This window comes from Lolium rigidum, chromosome 6 (assembly GCF_022539505.1).
Source record: "Lolium rigidum isolate FL_2022 chromosome 6, APGP_CSIRO_Lrig_0.1, whole genome shotgun sequence".
Lineage (NCBI taxonomy): Eukaryota > Viridiplantae > Streptophyta > Magnoliopsida > Poales > Poaceae > Lolium > Lolium rigidum.
In genome coordinates, this window is record NC_061513.1 from 324,543,795 (window position 1) to 324,563,856 (window position 20,062).

Consider the following 20,062-nt stretch of genomic DNA (forward strand, 5'->3'; position numbering starts at 1 on the left):
TCATTATATAGGTGGAACCCCAAGAGGTGGTGTCCAAGTCTTCGAATAAGACCCGAACCAAAAACCTTCCATAGGAGGGGAAACCTAGCCCAACTAGGACTCCCACCCAAAGGTGGGATTTCCACCTCCCATGTGGGGGTGGCCGGCCCCCTATGGTGGAGTCCACTTGGGACTCCACCCCATCTAGGGCTGGCCGGCCATGGAGGTGGAGTCCCTTGTGGACTCCACCTTCCTTGGTGGTTTCTTCCGGACTTTTCTAGAACCTTCTAGAACCTTCCATAGAACCTTCAGCGACATTTTATTCACATAAAATGACATCCTATATATGAATCTTATTCTCCGGACCATTCCGGAACTCCTCGTGATGTCCGGGATCACATCCGGGACTCGAACAAATATTCCAACTCCATTCCATATTCAAGTACTACCATTTCAACATCCAACTTTAAGTGTGTCACCCTACGGTTCGAGAACTATGCGGACATGGTTGAGTACTCACTCCGACCAATAACCAATAGCGGGATCTGGAGATCCATAATGGCTCCCACATATTCAACGATGACTTTAGTGATCGAATGAACCATTCACATATATTACCAATTCCCTTTGTCTCGCGATATTTTACTTGTCAGAGGTTTGATCTTCGGTATCACTCTATACCTTGTTCAACCTCGTCTCTGACAAGTACTCTTTACTCGTATCGTGGTATGTGGTCTCTTATGAACTCATTCATATGCTTGCAAGACATTAGACGACATTCCACCGAGAGGGCCCGGAGTATATCTATCCAGTCATCGGGATGGACAAATCCCACTTGTTGATCCATATGCCTCAACTCATACTTTCCGGATACTTAATCCCACCTTTATAGCCACCCATTTACGCGGTGGTGTTTGGTGTAATCAAAGTACCTTTCCGGTATAAGTGATTTACATGATCTCATGGTCATAAGGACTAGGTAACTATGTATCGAAAGCTTATAGCAAATAACTTAATGACGAGATCTTATGCTACGCTTAATTGGGTGTGTCCATTATATCATTCACACAATGATATAACCTTGTTATTAATAACATCCAATGTTCATGATTATGAAACTAATCATCCATTAATCAACAAGCTAGTTTAAGAGGCATACTAGGGACTTCTTGTTTGTCTACATATCACACATGTACTAATGTTTCGGTTAATACAATTCTAGCATGATATATAAACATTTATCATAAACATAAAGATATAAATAATAACCACTTTATTATTGCCTCTAGGGCATATCTCCTTCAGTTAAGTCAAGAGGTTCTTTGAGAACTTGGTGTAGTTCCGACAGAGTCAGAACTTTGAAGCTATATTGTGTGTGACAATATTAGTGACATATTTCAGACCGCGGAATTAAGGTTCCACCAGAAGACCAAACATATTTAATACCGACTCATTTGGAAATGAGTGATGCGTTGAGACGCAAATGAATTACAAAATACATACGTTTCCGAGCGTGGTCGGATCCGTTGACTAAAACCTCTCCCGTGAGCAATACATGATAAAGCACCCAGAAGGCCAAGGTGTTATATCTTTACATATGTAAACTAGATTATTGACTCTAGTGCAAGTGGGAGACTGAAGGAGATATGCCCTAGAGGCAATAATAAAGTGGTTATTATTTATATCTCTATGTTTATGATAAATGTTTATATATCATGCTATAATTGTATTAGCCGAAACATTAGTACATGTGTGATATGTAGACAACAAGAAGTCCCTAGTATGCCTCTTAAACTAGCTTGTTGATTAATGGATGATTAGTTTCATAATCATGAACATTGGATGTTATTATAACAAGGTTATATCATTATATGAATGATGTAATGGACACACCCAATTAAGCGTAGCATAAGATCTCGTCATTAAGTTATTTGCTATAAGCTTTCGATACATAGTTACCTAGTCCTTATGACCATGAGATCATGTAAATCACTTATACCGGAAAGGTACTTTGATTACATCAAACGCCACTGCGTAAATGGGTGGTTATAAAGGTGGGATTAAGTATCCGGAAAGTATGAGTTGAGGCATATGGATCAACGATGGGATTTGTCCATCCGATGACGGATAGTATACTACTGGGCCCTCGATGGAATGTCGTCTAATGTCTTGCAAGCATATGAATAAGTTCATAAGAGACCACATACCACGGTACGAGTAAAGAGTACTTGTCAGGAGACGAGGTTGAACAAGGTATAGAGTGATACCGATGATCAAACCTCGGACAAGTAAAATATCGCGTGACAAAGGGAATTGGTATCGTATGTGAATGGTTCATTCGATCACTGAAGTCATCGTTGAATATGTGGAGCCATTATGGATCTCCAGATCCGCTATTGGTTATTGGTCGGAGAAGTACTCAACCATGTCCGCATAGTTCACGAACCGTAAGGTGACACACTTAAGGTTTGATGTTGAAATGGTAGAACTTGAATATGGAATGGAGTTCGAAGTTTTGTTCGAAGTCCCGGATGAGATCCCGGACATCACGAGAGTTCCGGAATGGTCCGAGAATAAGATTCATATATAGGAAGTCATATTCCAAGTTTGGAAATGATCCGGTGCATTTATGGCAGGTTCTAGAAGGTTCTAGAAAAGTTCGGAAGAATAGCACTATGGAAGGTGGAGTCCCGGAGGGACTCCACTAGCATGGCCGGCCAGCCCTAAGGGAAGGAATCCCAGGTGGATTCCACCCATGGTGGCCGGCCACCCCACCTAAGGAAAAGGTGGGAGTCCCACCTTGGGTAGGACTCCCTCCTTGAGTAGGTTTCCCACCTTTGGGAAGTTTTGGTGTTGGGGTCTTATTCGAAGACTTGGACTACAACTCTTGGGGCTTCCACCTATATAATGAGGGGCATAGGGGAGGGGGCCGGCCACCATAGAGCCATAGCTTGGCCGCACCCCTTGAGGCCGGCCACCCCTCTCCCAAACCCTAGCCGCCCCTCTCTCCTCCGCCTCTCCCGCACGCTTAGCGAAGCTCCGCCGGAGTTCTCCATCGCCACCGCCACCACGCCGTCGTGCTGCCGGATTCAAGGAGGAGCTACTACTTCCGCTGCCCGCTGGAACGGGGAGAAGGACGTCGTCTTCATCAATACCGAACGTGTGACCGAGTACGGAGGTGCTGCCCGTTCGTGGCGCCGGAACCGATCGTGATCAAGATCTTCTACGCGCTTTTGCAAGCGGCAAGTGAACGTCTACCGCAGCAACAAGAGCCTCATCTTGTAGGCTTGGAATCTCTTCAAGGGTGAGACTCGATACCCCCTCGTTGCTACCGTCTTCTAGATTACATCTTGGCTTGGATTGCGTGTTCGCGGTAGGAAATTTTTTGTTTTCTATGCAACGTTGTCCTACACTACCTTGAGCATACTTGGGCTGCACAACAATAGTATGAGGAGATGTTTCCACATCATGAACACATCATCAACACAAGGAAAACTTACGTAGTCCTCCGGCACGCATCCGCTAGGAGGGTTGTCGGCCACTTGATCCATGGAATCACTCCAACGAGAACAAGCCGGCTTGATGATGTTCCATCGGCCTTCAAGGGAGCGGTAGGATCTGTCCGCCATGCTCTTCGTGCGAGGCTTCAGCTGGTGGTATTGATCCTCAATGCGCTGCCAATAGCGCTTGCCGCCTTGGTCCACTCCGGTGCACGCATCCATCCCCACCTTGCTCCAAGCACGGACCAAGATGACGTCCTCGATCTCGCTGTGGTTCGCCGTGCGTGGCCGGCGTCGACGAAGAACCGGCGGCAGCCGGATCAACCTCAACCACCTCCTCGTCACCCTCATCCTCCTTCTCATCATCAAAGTCTTCAACATTGCACTCCCCATCGAATGCACCGATACCGGCGTCCAAATTCACCGCGGAATCGTTGAGCATGTCCAAGTACGATGTTGTGGACTCAATATCGAACACCTTGTCTACGTCGATGGTGGTTGGCGGCGGCGCGGGCGGCGCGGGCGGCGCGGGCAGCGCAACGGCCGGAACGGACGGAGGAGGGGTCGTGACCTTGGAGGCCGGCGGAGGCGCGAGGCCGATGCGGCTGATTGCCTTGGTCCGCACCTTGGCCGGCGCCACGCCCCTCGGCCCGGCGGCCTTGGTCTTCAACCGGCCCGTCTTCTTGGCAGCCGGCGGCGCTCGCCCGGTGAATCGGCGGCCGCCGCCGGTGCTTCGAAGAATTGCTTCGGGATCCTCTTCCTCTTCGACGGGATGGTGGAGGCGATCATGGCGGACACGACGCCGGCGGCCGGCGGACCTCCGACGGGGACATCAACCACCGCGCCCGAAGGAGGTGTACCGCCGGCGGTAGGCGGCTCTTGCGGACGGTCCATGGCGGCCGGATCCGGCCGGGAATGGCGCGGGGAGGAGATCGGGCGGCGGCGGCGGCAGTTGGCTTCAGCGAAATGCTTCCCGCGCAGTGGAGTGGACGATAGTGGTTTCGCCCACTATTCCCGCTCCCACCCCGCACAAGTAGGGGGCGAGGACCCGCCCCGTACTCGAAAACAGCAAAAAATGATTCGGGGGCCGTTTTTACGGGGCGTGCTAGACGGCCGGGTAGAGCCGAAACCCTCAAACCGGCGGTTATTATACGGGTTTGCCCCTTTTACGGGGTCTGTTAGACCTGCTCTTACCAACATGAAGACCACAAGCTTCAATTTCATTCCGCCAATAACTAAAACCAACTCTTGCAACTGATTCTATACCAAAATTTTCTACGCATAGTTGCATCTTTAGCTACACTATATTCCAACCAATCATATCTTTTAAACCATTTCTCCTGAAATCTCCGCTTTTGTTTAGCAAATAATTTGAAGGAAATTTATGACCAACTGGTTGGCATGGCCCCATTACAAAATAGCCTCTCATATCAGCATCTCTGATGTTTACATCTAGCTCCTCGAACGGTTTCGAAGGCCAAGATTCGAAACAATGTCTTCTGGATTAAGCTCAACACTAGCATTCTCATAGTGGGTGTTATTGTTGTCCACTTCTGGATTAACAACAAGAGTATCCGGATTATCTTTCTGCTTGCTGGCCAGGGACTGCTGTTGTGTGGTACTATATGTTCCATCAACATTTGTATCGTCTTCTTCAGCCCCAGAAGATTTGTTCGTATTGCCAAGTTGTATCAGTGACGGAAAATAAGATGAAACCGGTCAAATTGATGAGCTGATCGTTGATCTCTTTGTCCCCTTCATCCTCTACGCAATCATACCGGATAAAAAGAGTTACAAATCAAAATCAGAAAATTTAATTATAGCCATGAAATTGAATATTTGGTTCTACAATGTTGAGTGCGTTCAGCATTATAATTGCAAATTCAAGTCAATTAAACAAAAAAAATTACCAATTGGAGAGGGGAAGAAGCCGGCAGATCAGAATTTGGAGGGGGTGATCAGAGCCGAGCACCGGTGTGCGTGGCAATTCTTTGGTAGCGGAAGGCCGGAAGTGCTTCAATGTGGTTCTGCTTCTGCATAGTGCAGACTGCAGGTCGGGCTCCAAAATGTCGCGGGAGAATATTTGGGAGCCGCGGAGGCCGAGGACAAAAAGAAGTTCTCGACTAAAGCCGCGTGGTGTTCGGCTAGAGGCGGTTTCAGTCCTTAGCGGCGTATTTTTGATCCTCTAAAGCCTTGTAGGGGATCAATTAAAGATGCTCTAAGTACCTGTACCATATTGATCTGTCCGGGAGGACGCTTGGTTACAATCGAGTCGCAGTGGCCCTGTCTAAATATTAGTAGTCCCCTTCTCTCTCAATCGATTTCTCTCCATCACCGTTTGTGATAGAGGATGAAGAAACCGAATACAGTCAGCTTTTGTTGATGTCATGATTTCACAATTCCTGTCCAATCCGATACTGGGAGTGATATTGGAAGCGAAGATGCAACGCCACATTCACCATCACCCTAACAACCATCTCCAAGGTCATATGATGCTCACCGTAACAACCATCTCCAAGGCCACATTCCTATTTCAAATATAATGCTAATGAAGAAGATGATGATCACTTGGCAAACTTTTCTCACAATTTGGGGAGTACAATTTTTTTAAAGGTGTCCCCACCCTCTAATTTTTTTACTGTGTACACCACTGCCATTATGGCTTTATTTTACATAATACCTTGCTTGGGTGCATTGGGTAAATTTTTGTCTTATCATGTGCCTGCAAGAGATAAGATTCGTGGTAAAAAAAAATAGATACAATCGTAGGCACATCGAAAAATAATGAACTCCGTGAACTAAACGGTGGAAGATAACAATACAAACTAACAACAATTAACCGTGCAAAAGATAATATCAGCAAGCACTTTTAAGACCCAATGGAGGTGAGATACGGTATTCAATACATATCCAATGCTCTCAAAGTTGAAGCTGAAATGACTATATGAAATAGATGCATATTCTTATATATGCCTCAAACATGAATTTATGCATGAAATTGAACGATGAAACTGAATTATGCTATAAACCTGAAACGTGAATCATTAGTTTGTTCACACGGAGCTTGTAAATAAATGAAATCAGTTGGTGAGAATGTTAGTCTATGGAATTTAGTAGTAATCAAGCGAATTAACCAAATAAGAGAAATATACACACGGTGAGTACTACTTTTCTGGTGGTGCTCTTCCACGAAATCCAACACCCAACTTTTCTCCACTGGCCTCATGCATAGAAAGCTGGTAGAATATGAAGCAAAAAATGTATGTTAGTTAAAACCGAAATGTACTGGTAAAATATACATTACAACCTTTCGAAGTGACTAATAGTCTAGGTTAGGTGATTTTTTCCCCGGATAGTGCGCATAGAAAAAAGAACTGAAAATAAAACATATGAGATAATTACCTACAAGATGCAGGTGTAATCCAACCTGATCCTTGTGATTAGCTATTAGCAATTCCCTCGAAATGTGAAATTTCATAGGATCAGCCATAATATCACTCGGTGAGGCTTAAATATGTAGTTGGATCGCGCACACACGCACACACACTTGTACTTGTCATGGAGGAGAATTAGCCAATCTCATGAATGGGCATTACTAAATGAACATCTCCGTCATAAAGCTTCTATCTACTGAACCAGTGACAATTCTGCAATACTTGCTCTATTAGGTAACCAATAACATCATATGACTCATATCATCGACTTGTGTAATCCAAGTTTGTCGTTTGTAAAATAAAAGTATCATCAGAATACTAATAGTACGAAAGATGGCATCACAGATTGCAAAATGTAATACAACTGTGTTTGCCATCTCCGATATAGAGGCAATGGTGTGTCCTTCGCTACTCCACGGTTTAGGTGTGCTTTGCAGGACCACACAGCATCCGCCTCGGGCACACATCCTTGTTTGCCCCGTTGAATATCTAGCCTACTTAGACATAAATTAGGGACACTATATGGAAAACACTAACATGATAATTATTGGCCATCCTATATCGGCGGCTGACCGGGGCGAGTACAATAGGGCGAAGACGGCGTACAATGCAATAGGAGGGAGAGGAAGACGGTCGGACTGCAGAGGCTCCGGCCCATCCCCACCGATGGTTCTTGCTGCAAGGCGCCGACAACACCTGGCTCTGGCTCCGGATGCGGTTAAGATGCTCAGTCTTAGGAGCGGCCTCCATTAGCGAGCGGTGATGGCGCAAGGTGAAGTGCTCCGGTGCATCTTGAGGAGTGGGAGGTGACAGGAGGCGTGGGTTAGGTACATGCCTTGGCCTGGAATGGCGGCGCCGCGCGGGGAGCTAACGTCGAGGACCAGATGCGGTGATGCATGGAGAGGAGGCGGCGGGGCAGGGGATCGCTGGAAATTGATACGGCGATTGTGATATAGATCGTGGGAGGCAGTTTTCTTTTCCTTTTTTTTCCGTCTGAATGGGCGCGTGAATTTCGGGCGGGAGAACGGGTGGATTTAGACCATTCGATGGATATATGTGGATGGCTGAGATTGTATTTTCCAACGGCACTTCGTGCCTTTATAAGTAGTAGAGATTGTGGTCCGTACCTAAAATAACATGGAGTCATGGTCTTGTGGATCGGAAATCGGAATAGACCAAGACATAGATCGGAAATACGTTTGCGGGTATGTTTTTAGTTGGGTGTTAAGGTGGGATCCCGGTGGGATTTCACTTATAGTGTATTTTAACTTTCCTACTAGTTCAAATTCTAGTGTTAAAATTTACACTACAAATAGCAAAATGCACTAATTAAAAGTGAGACTTAGGTGGGATCCCACTTGACATCTTAGTTTTTTAGATTTCTAGTTACTTTGGCATCATTATGGCTTTATCTTACTTACACTCGATACCTAAAATAACATGGAGTCATGGTCTTGGATCAGAAATCGGAATAGACCGAGACAGAGGTACGTGGGCGTCGTTGTCTCGGAGACGAGACAATGGTGGTTCGGCATTGAGCTGAATCATCCAAGTGCCGGTGACGTGCGACGTTGTTTAATTAGGACAACACACTGGCATTCCTTATCAAGATCGAGGTGGCCGACCGATCGACAGAGACGACGTGAAAGACCCATGGGTTAGCGCTGACGACGGCGACGTCGACTTGCAATGACGCAAAAGAAAGCGACGCTGTAATTGCGGAGAAGTTGGGGGCAGAAAAACTCATACAGTACAATCGTTTGTTTTCTACTCTTGTAGACTTGTATAGAATCATGCAGAGAGATTAGCACGTTTTCATATGATCGCGTACATTCCGGTGCTGGTAAATCAGTATTAGCAGTCCCCTTGTGTCGAGGGATCAAACAAACGAACAGCAAGCTTATGTACACGGCGCCGGCGAGGTGGGGCGCTCGGTTAGCCCGTTCGCAGGGGGTGCGCCGCGCGGCTAGCCTTTGGCGTCCTTGTCGCGGGCGGCGGAGGCGAGGCGGGAGGCGATGGCGGAGTGGTACATGGCGTCGTGGAAGCTCTCCGTCTCCATCATCCGCATGCGCAGCTGCCGCGCCTTCTCCTCCGTCAGCACGCCTCGCCGCCTCGCCGCCGGCGTCTCGCGCTGCTCCTCCGGCGCCGGCGAAGCTGCAGGCTGGGCGTCGATGTAGTCCGGCTGGCCCGACCACCCCAGCAGCGGCGCCCACCATTTGCCGTTCCCGTCGGAGCTGCGCCTCGGCCCGGCGGCCGCGCAGGAGCAGGGCCGGGCCCCGGGCACCGTCGGGCGGACGGAGAAGGCGGCTGAGGTTCCATGCGCCACCGCCATTGATGAATTGATGTGCAACGCGAGAACAACAAGAGGAAGAATCCAAAGATTTCAGCGGGGTTGGCCGGTTTACGATTGAGCAGAGCTGGATATTGGTTCCGTTTAGATCGTTGTTGTTGTTTGCTGCTAAAGGTGGCGCGCGGTGGGATTATATAAAGCGCGCGGGAGGAGCGGGGAGAGGAACGAGCGGATAAGCTTTCGCGGGCGGACCGAGGGGAGAGGATGGGCCGGAGCTGCCACGTGGCGCACATCGCACGGTACGGTCGAACGATAGGGACGGGATATTCGGCCGTGACTGCCGTGTGCCGCGCGTGCGCTTTTTTCTACTTCCAAAAGAAATGTTCTACCTAACGATCAGTCGACTAAGACTTAATGTCTCACTCGAATTACATTAGGATGTTTTAGGGTGTTTTAAGATCTAAATAAAGTACAAGCAGCAAATACGAATCTTCAAGCAGAAACAAAATCCAACGTAGAAGCACGAGACTAAGATATAAGCAACGTTTCAGTTCGTTGTTGTTATAAGAACCCAAAGCTCCCTAACATTTGTCCGCATACTGCAATAAGCTTCACTTTGACGATGAGGGTGGCGCGTCATCGACTCGTGTTTGTGTCTGCAATCATAATTAGATGGGCAGAGCAATGACCTATTTATAATTTGCACTCCCTCCTCTCAATTTTAATCGACGCGGGGTTAGTTGACCCATGCACGTAGCTAGGCATGGCGAGACGTCAATTAAAAACGATCAGGGGTAGTATTACATTTAAGGTTTGGAAATTTAATTAGGCTCCTAGATGCATATGCTCTCTCTACGAAAAAAACGTATTTCAAAGTGTTGAAAATTTAGACAAAAAATTATTCATGTACATCTCCACATTATATGTGAGTTTGTCAGGTTTCGCGAAAAAATCGATATTTTTTATGATCTATGAAATAAAGAGAAATTTTACTTTGAAAAAAACCTATTTTTAGCACCGAATTTTACCTTTTTTACACACGCCATACGATAAGTCGATTTTTCACAAAAAAAATTTGTGAACGCATAGCACTTAAAGATGTACGTACAAATTTATTGTTTCAATTTTTATATTTTAAAATATATCTAAAATGCATTTAAAAAAGGAAGCATATGCTATACTGCAAAACCACCACTCCCATGACGCCTCTCTAAATATGATGGAAAATAGGGCACGCGGATTTTGGATGGTGCAAAATAAGGCATGTCCAGCACTTCAAACTTGCATTTCGACACGTCAAACCTCCATCTCAAAAACTCAAACTTCCATTTGAATACTTCTAATCCACTTAGCCAGTTCAATACATTTAAACTCGAATCTAACGATACATAGAACTCGACATCGGCTTGGACAATACATAGATCGATAAAAGCTAGTGTGGCAATAAATGAAGCTCATCTAGAAGATCACAAAAGTGGAAGTTGCGGATGTGAACCGCAATTCCCAGCGCGCGTGGTGAGACGAAAGACGGCAGCGAACGCTTTGTGCTGCGCTGGCATTTTAAACTACAGGTGCCACCATGTGGAGTATGAGTTTGATTAAGTATTATGGAGATATGAATATCTACAATATCAATTGAGTACTCTATTGTTTAAATGTAGTCGTGGAGCTATGTAGAGGTCAAGGGGGGGGGGATGCCCCCCCTCCCCCGCGGTCCTGAAGGTGTGGAGCTATGTTTAGTGGAGGCCCGAAGGTACCTGAGAGAAACATGGATTTTTATTTTTTAACAAGAAGAGCCCCGAAGGGCCTGCAAGCTTAAATTAATATCCAAACAGTGGAGGTGTACATTATTACAGAGGATCCCAAAATAAAGAAAAAGTAAAACATGAGTCCCCAAATATATGTGGAGGAGACCTCGCTGAAAGATGTAAAAATAAATCAGGTCCCTCCCTATCTCCTCTGCCGAGCCAGAGGTCAGCTGCACCGCTGTCGAGCACCACCGCGGGGGGAAAACCACTTGCTGCAATGTCGATGTTGGGCGCGGCCGCTGACCTAGAAGAAGGCCTCCGATGGAGGTTGATAGGATGCCGAAGCTCACCGGCGTTAACAAACGACACGCAGCCGTCGAGATGAAGCTCGCCGATATTGCTTCCAAGCTTCGGAAAGCCCATACAAATGAGCTCTCACTAGCTCCTTCAATGTCGACTAGCCTGCACTCCATGACGACACTCCTGCCACGGGTGGGAGAAGGCAAGCATAGATGGTTGGAGGAGCAAGAACTCATCACAATGTGGCCACCAAAGACACCACCGTCGTCGCCATCTTCATCTTCCTCCTCGCCGCCATGGCCGGTCAGGTCGAGGGCGCGGCTTTGCAACCACCAGTGCTTATTGTTGATGGGCTTGGCAGGAGGAGCATATGATTCCATCCCCCACCTTAGGGGCTTGAAATCACAACTCATCGGCCATTCTCCGGTGCCGTACCAAGACACCGGGGAAAGAGAGACCCTGCTCTTCTCTGGCTCAGCTCCACCATCAATCTGTTTTCCCCACCCCTCACCACCACGGCCGACCAGTAGGAGGATGATGAACATGGCAAAGATGGAGATCAAAGAGAGAGAGAGAGAGAGAGAGAGAGAGAGAGAGAGAGAGAGAGAGAGAGAGAGAGAGAGAGAGAGAGAGAGAGAGCACACCTTGGGCTTATTGTCGAGGGTGCTGCCGGGCAATGCCCACCATGAGGGGCTTAGGGTTGACAGAATCCTGCAGGCTGACACGAGACATCGGATACCAAACAAACGGGAAGAGAGATTTACCCAGGTCTATGGCCCTCGATGAGGTAAAACCCTTACTTCATGCTTGTCTGATCTTGATTATCGAATATATTGGGTTACAATGGGGTAGCCGATAGGATGTGGTGGTTGTCTCGTCGAGAGGCTAAGATTGTAGGGTTCTAGCTCTTGACTTGCGGTGATTCTATGTGTTGAAGTTGTGTCTCGACAGACCCTTTCCTGGCCCTTATATAGCAGACCAGGTCCCGAGAGTTCTGTCCGGACTCGACTAGGTTACAAAGAGATATATTCTAATATTTCCTTGTATAGCGTCTTTTTGCTTTGTTCGTCAAGAATCCTTCTTCGGGTAAGTCTCCTTCACTAGAACTAACGTATAGGCCCACATTTGTCGTTGGCCAATCTTCATGGCCCCCTGGTTGGGTCGGAGGAGGTAGTCTAATGTTGGTTACCCGAACGGTAATGCCCACATCACTTATTAATGGATATCCCTGGGGGATGATCAGGCGCCGCCGTATCCGACCGCCGGAGCTCCTTGCCGCGCCGCCACCACCACCATCCACACCAGATCTTGCCCAAAAGATATGGAGCTCGACTCCAAGACCACGGCATCCTGCCAAAACACCTAAACCTAGACCTATCTACAACACCGGCGCATCCCCCTCCCCATCTCCGGCTGGTAGCGCCGCCGGAGAAGGGTCGGGTTCGGCCCGGCCTCCTGGGGTCAACGGGCAGAAGAGGGGTGGGGGACGGAGAGGGCGAAGGGGAGAGCGGTCTGAAGCTGTTTTCTCTCTATAGAAACATGGATGATGAGTGTAAATTATTTACTCTATGTTTTCCTAGCCGAACTCATTTAGACATGTAGCAACATCCACCGAAGGATGCATCATGTTGAAGTGGCTAGATGTTTAAGTTGGACATTTATACAAAGAGCATATGTTTTGATCGAAACATGCCGACTTCCTTTCAATTGTTGCATGGTGAGATGAAGAGACGATGGTTGCTCTTGTGTCGCACAGATGCACGTGGGATCATCTCCATCCTTTAATATGGTAGATCATATATAATTAATCCGTTGGTACAAATTATCAACCTTGAACAAATTCATAATCTCACACGTTGATATCAATGACAAGTTATAAAAGCCTTGTCCGAAAAATGCTTGCACCGCCTGTGAGACAAATGGCGGGTTTGGCAAAGTCACGAACTGGAAACGTAATGAAATGGTGGGTTTGACAGGGAGTGGCATCTTTGCCTTACGTACCGTTACACTCGATACCTAAGACTAGCCACAATGGGAGTATCATAAGTAGTATCATGCATGCCATGTTGGCCAAAATCTGATGTGGCACACCAATTAATGAGGTAAAATATGAGAGTGGTATCATAATATGATACCGTATCATAGCACGTAAAACTAGAAAACTTAATGGCAAACACATCAGACTAGTCACAATGCATAGTACTCCCCTTCGTATGATACTACTACATGTTACTATCTCCACAATGCATGATATCATATACTAGTATCATAGTCTCTATATATTAATTATTTTGTAGAATCTCAATGCAAATATATGTACATGATTTACTTGACATTAAATTTTCTAGTAGTATGTGCTATGATACAGTATCTACCTATGATACTAGTACCCTCTCTCTCATCCTTAATTACACTGCCACATCAGCATTTTGCATGCATGGAATGCATGATACTACCTATGATACTCCCATTGTGGGTAGTCTCATGTACACACATTTGCATTGAGATTCTACAAAACATTAAATATAATGATACTATGATACTATCTTATGATACTATGCATTGTGGGGTTAGTATCATAAACTAGTATCATGTGCATGATACTAGTGTATGATACTTTCCATTGTGACTAGTCTAAAATAACATTTGGTCATGGTCTTCCATGGATCGGATTAGATCAAGGCAGAGGTCGGCGTCACTGTGTCCGCGATGAGCCAATGGGCAACGGAGGCTTGGCAGAGTACACGACATGGTGATTGAGTTGAATCAGGTGGAGATGACGTGCCAAGTTGTGTAATTATGATAACGCACTCACTGGGATTACTACTTAATGATCAAGTGGTGATAGGCAGCGACGCACGTACGCAAAGTCCCATGGGCCGTCGCCGCTGACGAGGTGCAATCGCGACTTTGCGAGGAGTTTTGAGCCCTTGATGATGCAGATTAAGTGCACGGACAGAATTAACCTCACTCCGCGGGGAGGAAATTGAACTCTGTCAAACTTGCAATAATACATCTGATCACCCTAGGTTGCTTTTTCATGAGTATTGAGTCGCCAGTGTGCGAGCTTGGAAGCATCTGAATCCCTGGAGCTGTGATTTCACTGAAGTAGGATTCAGACATTCAGTGTAGCGACACACACGGAGCAAACCGAAAAATTATTTTTGTAAATCATCATAGCACTATAGCAGTTGTGGTGCAGGTTTTGCTTCAGAACGAACTGATAAGATTAACAAGTGTTCCGTCTCCATGAATAAGTCCGGGAGAGTCGGAAGGGCGGCGTCCTAAATATTACTGGCCCTCCCCCTTCCCTCATGCTCTGACGGAGCACGAACGATCACCCGAACAAAGAAAGAAAGGAAAGCTTAGTTATGCACTCTCGCACGGGCCGTCACTTTTGGGAAACCGGGACGCGCGGTCGGGCTCGGCTCCAGTCGTTTTAGCGGTCGCACGCACGATCATCCCGTGGGTGGTGGTCTTGTGGGCACCGGCACGGGGGTTTTGCATTTTTCTTTATGGAAATATCTTCCGAATGCAACGTTCCGCCTCTGGTATAAAGAACTCGAAGGTGTTCATAGAGAATTTTGCAAACATCTCAACACAAAATTGATTCTACTAGTGTTACAAGACAGCATCCCCTTCATGCCAAAAAGAAGAAGTATCGCAACTTCATCTAGACACATATACAAATATATCTACACATTAAAAAATATGTGTAGATCCAAAAAAATGGTGATATTTATTTTGAAACGGAGGTGGTAAAAGCTAAACTATTTGGTGCTTCTTTATCCCGCTTTATTGCACCGCGCCACACATGGCTATCATGGCATGATGTGCCTTACATCGGCGCAGCGAAGGTGCCACGTTTAGCCCTGGTGCTGAAGGTCGCGAACCAGGATAGAAGGCAGCAAGCAAGATTTTTTTTTTAAAGATGAACAACATCTTGATCTTCCGCAGCTGCGACTACAATAAGCATATCTTCCAAACAGTGGGCTTCTAGGCACTGCACTCTCTCATCCTAGAACGAGCGTTCCAAATGCTTCAACAATTCAATGCCCCATGCCTAGATTTTTGGAACAAGTTACCACAGTGGCGTCGAGGTGGTGGACGGTAGCCAGACAGGCCAGTGTGTTGATGCAGAGAGGTCATGGCGGCGCCAACGTAGGTGGGAGGTGGGACGAGCTTGCGTTGTTGGCTTATCCTTCCATGCTTTGATGCAATAATGGAGCGTACTCTCAAGAAGAAAACAATGTCCATTCTAGTACTTGTCATGGCCACCCTTAAGTTGGTATTGAATGGAGAATAGCCACGGTGCAACGCCACGGCTCTGCAGCTACAGTTTGTGGGGCAATTTGGCAAAAATAACCTAATGTTGAAACAAATTTCAAAAGTAAACCTTCCGCGAAACAAATTCACGAATCTAACCCTTTTGTGTCACCCCGATCTCCATGGTGTTGCATCTCATTGTGTGGCGCTGTTGGCTGGGGCGTGGCACAATGGTGTGCCACGCCTTGGGTTGGGGCGTGGCAAAAAACAAGTGCAATGCCATGCCCTAGGGGCGTGGCATCCCATTGTGTGGCGCCGTAGGGGCGCCACACAATGGGATGCCATGCCCTAGCCTACGGCGTGACACGGAGGGGTTAGATTCGTGAATTTGTTTCGCTGATAGTTTATTTTTGAAAATCATTTTAACTTTAGGTTAGTTTTGTGAATTGCCCAGTTTGTGGTGTAGAGCCACCAGACTGTACAAACTAGTTGAACATAAGAGCAAGGGAAGAGAATAGGAGAAAGCTTGGAGGGGACGATGCACGAGGGACACGTGAAGATGATGGGCGTACAACACAATATACTTCTTCCGTTGACGCTTACCTCACGGCCGGTCTAGGTTTAGTTAAATTTTATAAAGTTTTTTACTAGGAAAAAATATCAACATCCATAATAAAAAACTATTATATTAGAATCAGTATACAGTATATTTTTAAATTATATGTATTTGATATCATCAATTTTGGTATTATTATTTCACTTTTTTTGTCAAACTTTATAATTTTTAACTTTCGATAAATATAGTAAATGGAGGGAATATGTTTAACCTCAAAGAATCTCTGTCCACCTGACCGACTTTACGTCCTATTCAGCCGGCCACATCAATTCTTTATCTATTTTTTGTGAATCTCAAAACAACTTGTGCCAACGAGTGGACATGATAGCACCCTCACCCATGCGTGCAATACATATGTATTTCCCGACTTTCAGGCCTTTCACAATAGGAATTTCTTTGAGGCAATGAAGGAAGCTCACCTAGAAGATCATGAAAGTGGAAGTTGCGGATGGAAACATGTAATGAGCTAACCAATATCATTTTGCAAGGCACGGTGAGACGATAGACGGTGGCAGACGCCGGTGCTCTACTAGCACAGGAAACTATACGTGACATCAGGCAGAGTATGCAGTTTGATTAAGTATTATAGAGATATGAATATCTCCAATATCAATTGAGTACTCTTATGTTTAAATGTAGTTGTGGAGAGATGCTGAGTTAAAAGGGGGGCCAATGCCCCCCCCCCTGCCTTGCTTCTGGCATGAAGGTTTGGAGGTATGTTTAGTGTCCAGCTAAGATAACAATGTTAGTGAGAGGAACTTATAAAAAGCAGGTAGCTAAAAGAAACATGGACGCTGAGTGTAAATTATTTATAATTTTTCCTAGCTTAACTCATTTAGACATGTAGCAAACTAATTTATACATGTAGAAACTTCCACCGAAGGATGTATCATGCATATTGGAAGTGGCTAAATGTTCAAGTTCAACATTTCGATGAAGACCATATGTCTATGTTTTGATCAAAACATGCGACTTTCTTCCAATGGCTGCAAGGTGAGATGAAGAGACGATGGAGGTTTCTATGGACAAGGAACCCCGGGTTGCTCTTGTGTCTCACAAATGCACGTGGGATCATCTACGTGGTTAAAAACGGTAGATCATATAGTATACTATTAATCCGTGGGTGCAAATTGTCAACCTTGCAAAGAGTCATAGTTTCGTATGTTGATATTAATGATAATTAAAATATGTTGTCCCCAAAAATACTTACACCGCATTTGAGACATATAGTGGGTTTGACAAGATCACCAGTTGTAACGTCATGTAATGGTTCCGCATGACTGGGAGTAGCATCTTTCCTTACGTACCGTTACAGTCGTTACGTAAAATAACATTTGGTCATGGTCCCATGGATCGGATTAGATCAAGGCGTCATTGTGTCCGCGATGAGCCAATGGGCAATGGAGGGTTGGCAGAGTACACTACATAGTGATTGAGTTGAATCATCCGGTGGAGATGACGTGCGAAGTTGTTTAATTATGATAACGCACTCACTGGGGTAGCTACTTGATTATCAAGTGGTGATATGCAGCCACGCACGCAAAGTCCCATGGCCCATGGGTCGTCGCCGATGACGATAGGCAATCGCGACTTTGCGAGGAGTTTTGAGCCTTGATGCTGATTAGGGTGAACAGATCGAGGAAACCTCACTCCGGGGAGAAAACTTTGTCCGCGACTCGCAATACATCTGATCACCGATTTCGTGGTTTGTTCATGAGTATTGAGTTTTTTTTTTTTCGAAATGGTCATGAGTATTGAGTGGCCACTGCGAGCTTGGAAGCATTTGAATCCCTCCGAGCCGTGATTTCGCAGAAGCAGGGATTCAGACATTCAGTGTAGCGCCTTGCAGTGACACAGAGCAAACCGAAATTATTTTTGTACACAGGTTTTGCTTGAAGGAACTGGTAAGATTAACTAGTGTTCCGTCTCCATGAATGAGCCCGGGGGAGCCGAAAGGGCGGCGTCCTAAATATTACTGGCCCTTCCCTTCCCTCATCCTCTAACGGAGCACGAACGATCACCCGAACGAAGAAGAAAGGTAAGCTAAGTTATGTACACGGCGCATGCATGGCCTCTCGTCGGCGAGTGGACCAGTCGGGTTTACATCATCGGATCGTCGTGGGCGTTGGGCCACGCCAAGATCGAGAGCAAGTTGTCGCGTGGCTAGCGCGCCTTGGTGTCGTCGCCGTCGCGGGCGGCGGAGGCGAGGCGGGAGGCGATGGCGGAGTGGTACATGGCGTCGTGGAAGCTCTCCGTCTCCATCATCCGCACCCGCAGCTGCCGCGCCTTCTCCTCCGTCAGCACCCCGAACCGCCTCGCCGCGGGCGTCTCGCGCTGCTCCTCAGACGCCGGCGCCGGCTGGGCGTCGATGTAGTCGGGCTGGCCCGACCAGCCCAGCAGCGGCGCCCACCACTTGCCGTTCCCGGTCGCGTCCGCGCGGAACCTCGCCCCACCGGCCGCGGCAGCGGAGCAGGCGCAGGGCCGCGCCGTCGGACGGACGGAGAACGTCGCTGCGGGTCCTGTCGCCACCGCCATGGATTCGCGCCGCGAGGAGGAGACAGAGAGAGAAGAGGACGGATTCGTGGGGTTTGGCTTGGTGATTGGATGGATTGGCTTGGATGGTAAAGGTGGTGGCGTGGTTGGGGTTGGGATGGAAGCGAGAATGGTGGCGGGATTATAAGGGCATGTACAATGCGGTGATGTCAGCCTTCACTTAGAGATGCCACGTCAGCTTTTTGCTTAGTTGGAGGAGAGAGAATGAAGAGATAGAATGTTGTCTTCCCTTAGCTAAGGGATCATCTCTTAGGAAATAAGGGAAGACTATTTTCTCCATTGTATCACATATGTCTTCCCTTAGCAACAAATTTCCTACCAAAAATTAATTATTCGAATTAATTGCTAGAGATGGCTGTAAGAGATAATGCATTGTAAGACTTGTATCTAATGTCTTCTCTAGCTGATGTGGCGGGATAAGGGAAGGCATATCTTTTCTACCATTGTACATGCCCTAAAAGCGGAGCGGGAGAAGGCGGAACGAGTGGATAAGACGAGCCGGCGGGCCGGGGCGTGCACGTGCCTTCCATCGCACGGGCAGTGGTGCGTGCGCTTTTGGGAAGGAAACCCGGGACGCGTCGCCGGACTCGGCTCCGGTCGTTTTAGCGGTCGCACACACGCACGATCATCCCGTGGGTGGTGGTGTTATTGGGCACCGGCACGGGGTTTTTGCATTTTTCTTTGCCGAAATATCTTCGGAATGCAACGTTCGGCGCCTCTGGTATTAAAGACTCGAAGGATATCATTGAGAATTTTGCAAGCATCTCAACACAGAATTGATAGTAGAAGACAGTATCGAAAAGTGCTTTTGGCTCCCGAGCTCCCGTGCTCTCGCTATTTTGAATTTTTTTTTGTTAGTTATCAAAAAATCTGAAAAATAATTATGTAGATTGTTAGTGATACATCTCACAATCATGGAAAATCTCAACCCAAAATTCTTTTTTACTTTGAGCCAGACAAAAATAACAAATCTGACATGTTTTTGTAGATTTGAAAAATGACTACCCAGATCTGCATTTTTGTCTTTTTTGTGTAGCTTAAAATATGAAGCATTTAAAATTAATATTTTACACGTTTGTGGGATACATTATTGGTTATATGCAAATATTTTTTCAGAATTTTTTGAAACTCAAAAATATGATTTTAAATTTATTTTAAAAACGAGATCACTGGTGGCCATGTGCACCAAATCTCTATCCAGTATCAAGACAGTATCACCTTTTCCGTACCAAAATAAGTATCACAGTTTCATCTACATACATTTTTCGATAAAGAACATATTTTAATATCGCGGAGATACCAATTACACCCAGTCTCTGCAACAACATCATGCCCTAATGACATAAAGGATGCACACAGCAAAAAAAAAGAATTAC

The 20,062-nt window shown here is 46.4% G+C and overlaps 2 protein-coding genes across 2 annotated transcripts; both read right to left on the reverse strand.

Moving 5' to 3' along the window:
* Positions 1-8,879: 8,879 nt before the first annotated feature.
* LOC124664726 lies at positions 8,880-9,330 on the reverse strand. The gene has a single exon (XM_047202175.1). It carries the CDS (start codon positions 9,243-9,245, stop codon positions 8,880-8,882), a length of 366 nt encoding a protein of 121 aa, XP_047058131.1. The 5' UTR covers positions 9,246-9,330.
* An 8,699-nt stretch (positions 9,331-18,029) lies between these two features.
* LOC124658976 lies at positions 18,030-18,684 on the reverse strand. Its single transcript, XM_047196955.1, has one exon. It carries the CDS (start codon positions 18,666-18,668, stop codon positions 18,297-18,299), a length of 372 nt encoding a protein of 123 aa, XP_047052911.1. The 5' UTR covers positions 18,669-18,684; the 3' UTR covers positions 18,030-18,296.
* Between the last annotated feature and the right edge of the window lie 1,378 nt (positions 18,685-20,062).